We start from the raw sequence: 11,624 nt of genomic DNA on the forward strand, positions 1-11,624 counted from the left end.
TTTCCACACACAATTTTATATATATATTTATATTCATAATATGCTATATATTTAATAGATTTTTTTGTCTTTTCTGGTGAGGTTTTTTAGGTATACGTATTGCTCCCCTGGAATGAATGCCTTTCACTTCTGTATTCTGTCTCTTTCTTTTTCACCTTTTTGACTTTCAGTCTCAAAAGTAGTTCATTATAATTATTATCCCATCGTAACAATATTAAGACTGTTAATATGATAAATAAATCAATATATTTATATGAAGACTTAACTATTTGTACACTTACGGTTACAATGAAAGATTCCACAGATCTAAATATTAACAATCTTTGTAAAAACTAAAAAATGTCATAATAATAATAATAATAATAATAGTCGTCACACTCTCGCAGAATTAACACATTGACACTGAATGACATCGTGAAATATAGTGTCAACATATGCAAGAAAAAAATCACAGTTTGAGTTTATCAGTCGAGAGGAAATAAATTAAAATGTATAACTGTGCAAAAACAAAATACCTTGATAAAAATGTATAATGTATAAGTTAACCCAGCAATAACAATTGGCATATTAAAAAAGAAAAACATCAACTATATTGGAATGCTAAATAAGTTACAGACATAACCTGATGATAAAGCACTGGAATTGAAAGAGCTCGAAGAACCGAAAGATCACCATCACACACATCGAGTATTTCAGCATGAATCAATAAGAAGTGCGGATGGAATTCTGTTACTCAAGTCACCATGTTCAAAAACTAGAAAAAAGAGGATGTATTGCCTTCTTATTCACTTCTTTGTCGTCTTGCAAGCGGACCTTGTTTTGTTTCTCAGCCCTTTCTTGCTCTTTTTTTCCCTCCCCCTTTACTTCCAGTTCATGTAATCGCTTGTTTTCCCCGCCACTCTCTTCCCTCCCCCCTCCAGCCTTCCGTTACACAGGTGTTGTTCTCCTGTTGAGAGTGTTAGTGTTTGAACTGTCTCCTTTACCAAGCCGATCCAAGGTTCCCATCCCTCGATCCCTCTCCATGGTGGCGGAGGAGCCGGCGGACAGCGGTGCCTGCTGGGGGCCAGAGGAAGACGAGGTGTTGAGGGTGGCGTTGGTCGACGCAGCCAGGTTCGACTTGGAGAGAGAAGGCAGCGTTCCCGTCATGATCGCTCCGCCGCCGCCGCCCTCCTTCGTCGGAAAGTAATTGTGCAGCTGGTAGAGCGTGGCACGGTCGACTGTACCGTACATGGGCGGCTTACCTTCCCTGCCGAGCGTGTACATGGATATATCCCCCATGCCTCCTCCGGAGTGCGTGTGCGGATTGGGAAGCGTGGCTACCGAAAAGGGCGGTGGGCCGGTGGCCAGGGGCGGGCCGAAGTTCTTGGGAGAGATGGCGGAGGTGGGGGACTGCTCACGGGAGCGGGTCGGCTCCGCTGTGGACCGCGAGCTGGAGCGGGAGGAGCGCCGGCGGAAGCGGTAACCCGGCAGGCGTAACACAGCCGAGGTCGTGCTGCGGAAGAGGTCGGTGCGCGAGCGGCAGCGCAGTTCTTTGTTGCGCTCGATGTAGATGTTGACGGCCAGCACGCCCACCACTTCCGCCAGGATGAACGACAGGCCGCCGAAGTAGAAGGACCAGCCGTAGGAGTAGTGCCACTTCTTGTCCTCGTCCTTTTTGGGAGAGATGTCGCTGAGCGCCGCCGAGATGTATACAATGACACCTATGATGTTGCTCAGGCCTGGATCAATTCAAGATAAAATTTATTTTTTGCTTGTTTGTTTAGGTCAGCAGTTTTATTTTTAATACAAAGCAAGGATTTAAACACTTTGGGGTGAATTCACACTTGTTGGTGCCGTAGTTTGTTGAAACTAAATTCTGTTTATAAAATCTCTAATCATGACAGCCAAATATAAATTACACCAGGCTAATAGCGCTGACTTGAATAATGTGCTATAATAAACTTAGTTTGCATAGAAATTAGGTGTGATTTTCTGAAAAGAATGACAATGGATTAAATGTTGGCATTTAATTATTTTTAACATTTAATACTTAGACTTAAATAATGACATTTTTTATTTTTAATATAAAAACAAGACATTTAAATCATTGTTATTTTACTATTATTTATATACTAATAGTATTTATTAACATTTTGAATTAAATTATTTTTATATTTTAAGTTTCATTTTAGTTTTAGTTAAAATTTTTGTAATTTTGTTGTTTTTATCATTTTTAGTAAGCTTTTTAACTTTTTAAAATTTCATTTATTTTTAGTAATTTTAGTACTTCAACTTATTTCAGTTACTTGCCAATGCAACGTTTTTAAGTTTTTAATCTAATATTTATTTTTTATTTAATTAACGAAAATATTTTAAATATAAGTTCTAGTTAATAATAACAACACTGATATAATTTGCTGGATTGTAGGTAATTAGTGAATAAGACATGGAAATACGGCACACAAAAGTGTCAAAAAAGTTTAGTGAATTCACCCCATCACAAATGACTGTAAATTAGGATTCTACAACTATGAGAAATATTACCTGCCACTACAAACAAAATGCCTGCTCCCAAAATGATGTGTCTTTTGGTCTTGTAGAACCGACTAGAAGCCACACACACTCCACCTAGCAGCAATAATATGGCACTGAGGATAGGAAATATACTGGAGGCCCTGACTACACCTGAGAAGATAAAATAAAACAAACAAAAAATGTCAAAAAACATATGTTCAGATGCATTGGTTTTTCCCATACCCCTGTGTTTATAATGTAAAAATCAGTTATAGTCCATAAAACATGCACAAATCAACACTCCTGACTCACGTAAAAGGTACTCTGCAGCATCCTGATCATAATCAGCATCCTCTGGGAAATGATTAATCTGGGAACATACTCCTCTCTTCAATCCTAAAGAGAATCAAAGAGAGAGATCATTTAAAAGTGTCAATTCTGAACAAACTAAAATAAATGGGTGACGCAACACTTGCTTGGGTAACTTTGTTTGAGTTCAGCCTGCAACATTGCCCAGTCCAGTCTCCCCTAATCATTTCCTGTCTTATTTCTCAATATCCCTATAAATAAAACTGACAAAAGGCTAAAAGAAAAAAAAGGTGTCTGAATGGAGTTCAGTCAAACAGTCGGTGAGGTGTTTTGTTGGAAATGGATTCAGAGTAGATGTCAATGGCTGTGAGTCACCCCAGGTAAAAGGCGTCATGCAGTGCTCTCCTGTGTGATATAAACCATTCCCTTTAGACATGTTGATGCACTGCATATGCCCAGTGTCTCCCAGTGCTTCCTGTTTTCATTTCATGCTACAAGATGGCAAACGAGAATATTTAATGCCTTTTAATGTGCCCCCCCCATTTTATTCCTATTTTTGCTTTTCTAGTATATAAGGATGACCAAGAAGGCATTAATATTTCTATGAAACTGTTTTACCTTTGGGTTTTCACTGGGAGCACAGAATATACAGTGCCATGGTAAATAAATAAATAAATTAGTTGAAAAAAATCAGTCTGAAATCACGAAAAGTGAAATATGACACTTATGTGTAGAGGCTTTTGCAACAGAATTCTTATTGCAAAAAGTATTCATATTTTAAATGCAATATGTGACCCTGGACCACAAAACTAGTCATAAGTAGCACGGGTATATTTGTAGCAATAGCCAACAATACATTGTATGGGTCAAAATTATGTAAATTTCTTACCGTAAATATATCAAAACTTAATTTTTGATCAGTAATATGCATTGCTAAGGACTTCATTTGGACAACTTTAAAGGCGATTTTCTCAGTATTACCCTCAGATTTTCAAATATTTGTATCTCGGCCAAATATTGTCCTATCCTAACAAAACCATACATCAATGGAAAGCTATTTATTGAGCTTTTAGATGATGTATAATTCTCAATTTCAAAAAATTGACCCTTATGACTGGTTTTGTGGTCCAGGGTCACATATATAGTGGACAGTGCCATTTTGTAAGAAACACTATTAGTAAAGAATTTCCCTTAAAGAACAGATCAGTTTGCGCTATATAAAGCAGAAAACCAAAGTGAGCAATAATAAGTCAAAATGACTTTGTTTTTGTCTGGTTTGATTATGCTGCAAATGCAACGAGAGAGCAGCATGGCACCTTTGACCTGCGATGACGCACCACATAATCATAGCCATTGACATGCACTCTTCTAGGTTTCTAATGCAAATGGAAACAATACAGCCCATTTTTGTTTCAAACCTGTCTCTTGAGACCTGGCTAGAGCAACTACTGTTAAAACAACTAGCTTAACATGGATACCCTGCATTGCAGAGCGCAATGGTTAAAAGGATCTGGAGGCAGCGCTTCCCAGAATGCTTTTGATAACTTTAAAGTAACCCTCAAGCTAGACAGTGAAATCAGTTTGTGTTAGGGTTCTGACTCAGTGCCCTGGTGTTGTTTCCTCTGTAACAACAAGCTTCCTAAATCTAAAAAATGTACTTCATGTGCTAACATAAGTTTTTTTTAAGAGTGAATAAATATGACTGCAGTCAGGAAGAAACAGATCCTAATGGAGAAAACAATGCTTTCACGTGGAAGCCAAAATTGAATCGCAAGTTGACATTTGTAGACTGATTGTGATCATGTGATAAAATTTCAAAGAGAATTTGTGTCCTTAATATTTTTATTATTTTGTAGTCGTTTTGCAAAACGAATAAGGCATTTGAGGCCATGTTATTTTGTGAATTTTGTCACCTCACTGCTTAATTCTGCAACGATTTGATTCTGATTTCTTTTAAATTGCAATTTAAATGTCGTAAAAGACTGAAAAAAATTAATAATGGTAAAATTATAGAATTGGGAGCAGTACTTTTAATTTAGGACATTAATACTTTTATTCAGCAAGGATACATTCAATTGATTTTTACAATGTTACAAAAGATTTCTATTTCAAATAAATGAAAATTCTTTCTATTTATTAAAGAATCCTGGGGGAGAAAATCATGGTTTTCACAAAACATTTTAAGCAGCACAACTGTTTTTTACATTAATAATAATAATAATAAAAGTTTCTTAATCATCAAATCAGCATATTAGAATGATTTTTGAAGGATCATGTGACACTCAAGACTAGAATTATGGCTCCTGAAAATCTTAAATCTTAAATCTTAAATCTTACTGACCCCAACTATTCTTCCCGACAGGTTCATTCATGGTTATTCATAAAATGCACTTGAAAAAGCTCTTGAGCACTTGAACTGCTCCTCTAAAAATGTCTATTAAGTGGCATTGATCAAAACAGAGCTGCAAAAAAGAACTCAAATGTAAGGTCGGTCGTCCAGACCGTATAACACAATCTCAAATCCAACCATTTCTCCTTCTGCAATATAACTTCCATGAATCACTTTCACAAACTGCACAGGTGGGGACCTCCTTCATGAATAATTTCCTCCTTACATACATACATGGCCCATTCCTTCGCCCCCACACACAAACACAGCCGTTCACTTACCTTCCAGGCAGCAAATCCTCCAGAGGCCGGAGTGGGTGAGGGCTCCAGGATCCTTCTTGTCCTTGTTGTGGGGGTCATCCTGAGAGGAGTTGGCAGTGCTGTTGCAGATAAAGGCCCGAGCGTACAGCCAGTAGTCCGTGCCAATGGCCACGGTCATCAAGGCGAAGGCTGCGAATGCTCCCACAGTGGTGAGAAGCACCTGAATTCCCCGCTCGCACCACACCATGGCTGGAGTCGGGAACAGAAACACGGTTAAATGAGCGGCTAAGAGAGTGTGAACAGAAAGCTGGGTGAAGTGGACAGTGTTAAAATTGGGTATGAATAAAAAACATGAAGAAAGATTGTAATCGGAGTCCAAGGTTACAAGAACAAGTAGATGAGATGAATGTGTGATCCTGCAGGACATATCGAGTGTTGGGAGATCAGTTGCATTTTGTGAGGACATTCGGAGCCAAGATGCACAAATGACATCAGCCTGTCCAAATATAGGTTACTACGATCATGAGCAAATGCCAATGCAACATCTGAATATACCTTAAAGAAATAGAGAGGTCAAAAAGGTCATAGCTTTTAGATCATAACCAAACTGCTCACAGTCCCACTGGGCACGTAGTTGCCAGACAGTAACTGTGAACAGTCACGAGACAGTTGTAACTGAGCATTTATTTGCATGGATAGATCTTTTATAAGGAGCAGTTCAAGCATGTGAACGTTCTTGAATTGTTCTGGACTAAAAGATATTTAGGGATGTGGTCCATTGCTTCCTTGCAGTAGATTAGGTTGTTTATGATTAATAAAGCTAAATATGTCCAGTGAATGTTTACTGCAAAAAATAAATAGTTGAACCAAAATCTCTGTTCAGTGAATCTAAAATAGTTCTCAGACAGTGCTATATTACAGAGCATATGAGTGCAATCATGTGACTGACGTTTTGTGTTTAATACAACACTTAAAAAACTGATTTCGGTAACAGTGATACAAATGAGATTGAATATACATGGCCACCATTTCCTAATTATGGACAGTTGAATCTTCATTTTTGTGCAAATTCAAAAAGAACCAAATTATTAATTGACATGAAAAACAAAAATAGCTAAAAATATATATATTAAATATTCTATATATTCTATATATTCTATATATAAAATAAATTCTACAGTATATATAGAATCTCAACAGCCAGCTAATTATCAAAAAATATAAACGCTAAACTTTTGCAATAATGTCCAGCTGACTGTACATTAATGCTACTTATTAAATTGATACTTACTTACTAAAAAATAAATGTGGATATGAAATACTGAGTGATTATTATATTTTTTACTTGTAGATGAACTTGAAGTTTATGTTATGAAAAACAGTTAATTACAATGTGCAACAACACTCACTCTTGCTCTCTCTCTCTCTCTCTCTCTATATAATAAATATAATTTTATGTATATTTATTTGCAATATTAATATTATATTCATGTATAAAATTAATATAATAATTATTTCATATATATATATATATATATATATATATAGCTCAAATGTTTCATTACAATATAGCAATGTCTTCAATCTGAGTGACATGAAAGTAGCAACTGGCATGTTACCATGGACAACAGTCAAATACTATACAAAAACATTTTACAGCTCAGTTTCCACAATTGACCAATCAAGTATTACAAATAGAGAGTTGAGTAACAAACGAACACAATGAACTCAATCATGAGAAACCAAGCAGAATGCATAAACGAAGACTGACAATTAACACTTTTGGAGATCTGAAGTCATCTGCAAGAAAGTTCCCCGGTAAGACAACAGCAAGCTGAAAATGATGCCGTCACCCAGCGGAACTCGTTCAGACTCTCACTCAAGAGCATTTCACTAAACATGACAACAAGCATGAGACACGGTGGTCTCACAGCACCGGCGGCCATTAATGAGATCTGATTACCTGGAGGAATGTGTCTTCCCTTCCCATCCATCCCTGCAGCTCTCCGGTCCTTGTCACTAAAGATTGTACCGACCAGAGCGTCCAAGCAGCATCCATCGACTGTTATCCCTCGCTCTTTATTCCCCCCCTCTTTCACGCTCCCCTCCGCTCACTCTCTCTCGCTCTCTCTCTCTTTCTTTCTTTCTTTCTTTCTTTCTCTCTCCTGCCCGTGGGTGGGTGTAGATTTTCTAGGTTTCGCTGCTTTTCTCCTCTTAGAGAGATTTCATGGCAGGAATCCTACTGCTTCTCCTCCTGAGGAGAAAGAAATGATGAGAACAGAGCTGAAAGAGACAGAACATGTTTAAGGTGCACGCTGGAGGAAAGAAAAAACAGCTTGAGGTTGCATTCTTGCCATTAAATGATCATTATCATGACAGCAGTACATGTATTTGATCCAGGTGAGCGGGGAATCTAGATTGTTACGTCGCCCATACATCTGCGGGAAGAGCGAGGGATATATAAAGAAAAAGAGAATAGAGAGAAAGCAAGACAGAGCGTGCACCATTCCGTCACCATGGCAACAGTGCATTCTGAAGTCGAGAACAGAACAGGATGGTGTGTGTGATGTTAGTGCGTGAGGTGATGCTAGTGTATGTGTGTGCCTCGACTGTCATGGATGTTCAGAACGCACCTGGCAGGTGGCTTCGATCAGCGCTCTTTTCTGGCCGTATGGTGATATGGTAATGACATGCACAGCGAGGACAGCTGATCTGTCCCCCCATGACGAGTTCAGACTCTAATAGGCGGTTACTTAGAGTTCTGTTCTGTATGTTCAGAGTCTTGTCACTCATGCCCATTCTCAGAAACTGGAAACCAAATGGTAACAAACACCACAGCTGAACACACACAAAGGATGATAAATGCCATCAGATAAACACATGAAAAGTCCTCCAGAACTATACAAATGAAAAGTTCTCACACCTACATACATTTATTCACGTGTGTGTGTATAGATAGATAGATAGATAGATAGATAGATAGATAGATAGATGGATGGAAAAACGTGGAAGAAGACAATGAAGTCTAAAATAAAAAAATATTAGATACTGAATAAATAATTGAAATATTATTATTGTTATATGCCAAAATTAGGGTTTTCATTTCTAATGTACAAATATTGATATAATAAATTAAAGCAACTTTAAGGCAACTTTTATTAAGACATTTCTTACACATATATTATGCATGTACTGAATTTAACAAGAATATGATTAAGAAGAAGAAGAAGAAGATCATATCTGTCACTATATAAACACAAACCTTTTAAAATCATATTTTAATTTATTCTGTAATATAATTAAAGTGCATGCAGTTTTTGCTCACAAAACTTTTGGTCTCTGCAAAGATCCTAATGGAAACATCTCACACCTACATACATTTTATATGAAAAAAAGAAGAAAGAAAAAAGAATAATATACCCTGGTGACAGAAAACAATAAAATAAGATTTTATATAGAATCATACATAAGAAAAATACAATAATAATGAATTAATAATAACATAACTTTATTGTTATTATGCCAAAATCAATATTTTAATTTATAATATAAAAAGTGATAATATATGCATTTTGACCTTCTGTCTCTTTTATTGAAAATTTATTACATGTAATGAATTTCATAATAATAATAATAATAATAACTATTATTATTATTATACCTTTAACTAAATAAATGTTTGTAAAAAATAATATTTTACTTGATCTGATTACAGTTCATGCAGTTTTTGCTCACAACACTTTTGGACTCAAAGAGCCTAATAAAAATTCCATTCATATGTATTACTATGCATTATTATACATATTATTATTAGGCTACAATTACAATGATAACTTTAAAGATTTTGTTTCCTAATATAAAAAATACTGAAATACTATAAAAAAAACAATACTTCGAGGCACTAAACAGCAGGGTATCCTCTGGCCACATATTAGCCAAGTCTGTGGAGAAAAGGCAAGCTAGTGTTTCAATGATACATATGAATGAGCTTCTGTAGGGCATTAATGGCCTCCCAGCAGTGAAACATTCACATAACATGGCAACCATGTGTCATGTCTGATAGAAACAACAGAGGATTCAAACGCCTTGCAGGAATGGTTCAACCTTGCCTATCTCATACAACAAGAGAATCAGAATCAGAATCAGAAAGAGCTTTATTGCCAAGTATGTTTGCACATACAAGGAATTTGTTATAGTGTCACAAGCTTCCAGTACACGGAGACAATGTTCAATCGATAGCGGGGAGGAAATCAGAGCGAGCCGGATTCCTCTGGCTATTGTTGTACAGTGTATAGAGGAATAAACCTCTATAAACCAGTGATTTAAACTGCACATGCAGCCAGTTTCCATTGCTTTCATTGTTGCTATTGTCACATATAAAGGCATTTAGAGCCATTTAAAGTGACCGCATTTTCATTAACATGCATTGGCACTAGGTTAATGAGCACCAAGAGACATTTGCGTTTTTTGAACGAATAAATGAAGAAAGGAATGAAGAAGCATCCAATCATTTTAAGGTAGACTTACCCATTTATAATGATATAGCCTAATATACGGGTATAAATGCAATTTATCACCTAAATTGTCAAGTATAAAGTGTCAATTAACATCTCTTGTTTGTATAGGTCAGTACTAGGCTACCACTAGAGCAACACGTAGCGATATTGCAGTTCCAGCGGACCTTCATTCGATCAATGATTTGTTGTTTTCGCCTTAAAGGGGATGATACAACATAAAACCAATGACTGATCTCCCTCAGCTATCAAAATGACTGACAGATGTTTCTCCTGAGAGCGTTACTAGAAGCGTTCAGTCCGCGCGCGTCTCCATTGAGCTCGCGCATCTGCCATCGAGACGCGAGTCAAACGATTTAGCAATTTCACAGTGTTCACAAACAACTGGGTATAGAAACAGCATAAAACACGTTCTTAATAACAATACATAAATAACACAAAAACTGATTCGAATGAAGCGCTTAACAATCGACTGAAGCTTTCGCGCGTCAAGTAAAGCGACCACAGAGCGTCCGTTAAATTCCACGATTCATTTCTGAAATTCTATAAATAAACAGGCTATGTGTTGTACAAATTGTGTCAAATCGCATAAAATGTAACTGCTTGACGTTTTCTCGCCTTACCTTTGCAGTTTAGACATGTATCCCTGTTACTTTTTGGTCGTAATTCTTTGAGGCGGCTTCTGGAGAGGCGGTGAATGAGGGGGCGTTAAGAGACAGTTGTGTTCATACGAATAAACGATGGTGAAGCAGGAATTAACCGACAGGACTTGCTTAATATTGATCAAGAGACAAATCACAGTTCTCTAGGAACAGGTCTGCAGGATGACAGCCCGAGCTAATCGAACAAAGCATATAGATTCAGTCAGAGTGAAGAATTGACTGATTGTAGGCTGCTTGTGACCATCTCAGACTTAGCCTAAGGTTTTAAAATGGCACATAACATTTTCTTTGTAATTTTTTTGGATTATTTCATTATGTGATACGCTTTCAAGGCATTAAAAACCTTAAAGGGAAAGAGAGTTTAATATGGCTAATGAGGGCAATGATTATTTACAGTCTATCTGACATGTTTTGGTCAGAATGCACCTTATTTAGGGTATGGTGAGTTCAGGTTGATTGGGACATTTTGTCCCAGTCATCTCAATGACAAAACGTGTCCTAATTTACCCGAATTTACCCCTGTGTCATATTTATTTGCATTTTCCCTCACAGCCTTCTATTCATTTGTGAAAAAAATATGACACCTACCCTGAATAAGATCCATAATGCAGCCTATTTGTAGTGAACTCTAAGATCAGATAGCAATTAAAGCATATACAAAATTGCTAAGGTCCCACATATTTTACACAATATTTGAAGTAAATCCACCTAAAATATTTGTAAAGAGAACATTTGCTATATCAGGTGACATATGGTTTTGTAACTCACATAAAGGGGATAAAACATCATCTGATATCGATAAGCGGGTGGTGGGCGTTGGATCCCTGAAAAGGCATAATGAACCCCCATAAGAAATTCAAATTATTAAAGATATTTTTATAGGAAAATAATAATTGCCATAATTTATTATTCCAAATACTGGCCAATTAATCAGTCTTGACCAACCAAACTTGGAAGATCTTTAATGGAGAAATGGATCAGGATATATATATATATA

The 11,624-nt window shown here is 36.8% G+C and overlaps 1 protein-coding gene across 3 annotated transcripts; it reads right to left on the reverse strand.

The window, feature by feature from the left end:
• Positions 1-503: 503 nt before the first annotated feature.
• LOC107693368 (voltage-dependent calcium channel gamma-4 subunit-like) lies at positions 504-10,653 on the reverse strand. 3 transcript variants are annotated; one of them, XM_016492719.1, is made up of 6 exons: positions 10,589-10,653; positions 7,415-7,705; positions 5,473-5,700; positions 2,806-2,889; positions 2,524-2,664; positions 504-1,718 (listed from the first exon to the last, which is right to left on the reverse strand). In XM_016492719.1, exons 2-6 carry the CDS (start codon positions 7,443-7,445, stop codon positions 928-930), a joined length of 1,275 nt encoding a protein of 424 aa, XP_016348205.1. In that variant the 5' UTR covers positions 7,446-7,705; positions 10,589-10,653; the 3' UTR covers positions 504-927. The 3 variants fall into 3 exon arrangements, with proteins under 3 accessions (XP_016348205.1, XP_016348207.1, XP_016348206.1); XM_016492721.1 differs by lacking the exon at positions 10,589-10,653 and adding an exon at positions 7,837-7,853; XM_016492720.1 differs by lacking the exon at positions 10,589-10,653 and having other exon boundaries at positions 7,415-7,725.
• Positions 10,654-11,624: the final 971 nt, after the last annotated feature.

This window comes from Sinocyclocheilus anshuiensis, unplaced genomic scaffold (genome assembly GCF_001515605.1).
Source record: "Sinocyclocheilus anshuiensis isolate Anshui unplaced genomic scaffold, SAMN03320099.WGS_v1.1 scaffold566, whole genome shotgun sequence".
Classification (NCBI taxonomy): Eukaryota; Metazoa; Chordata; class Actinopteri; order Cypriniformes; family Cyprinidae; genus Sinocyclocheilus; species Sinocyclocheilus anshuiensis.

Excerpts from the sequence above, each read along its gene's own strand:
- LOC107693368 (XM_016492719.1), bottom strand. The coding sequence starts at position 7,445 with ATGGATGGGAAGGGAAGACACATTCCTCCAG. Across the intron at positions 2,665-2,805 it reads TGCTGCAGAGTACCTTTTAC|GTGTAGTCAGGGCCTCCAGT; the intron begins GTGAGTCAGGAG and ends TTATCTTCTCAG. Across the intron at positions 1,719-2,523 it reads CATTTTGTTTGTAGTGGCAG|GCCTGAGCAACATCATAGGT; the intron begins GTAATATTTCTC and ends GAATTGATCCAG.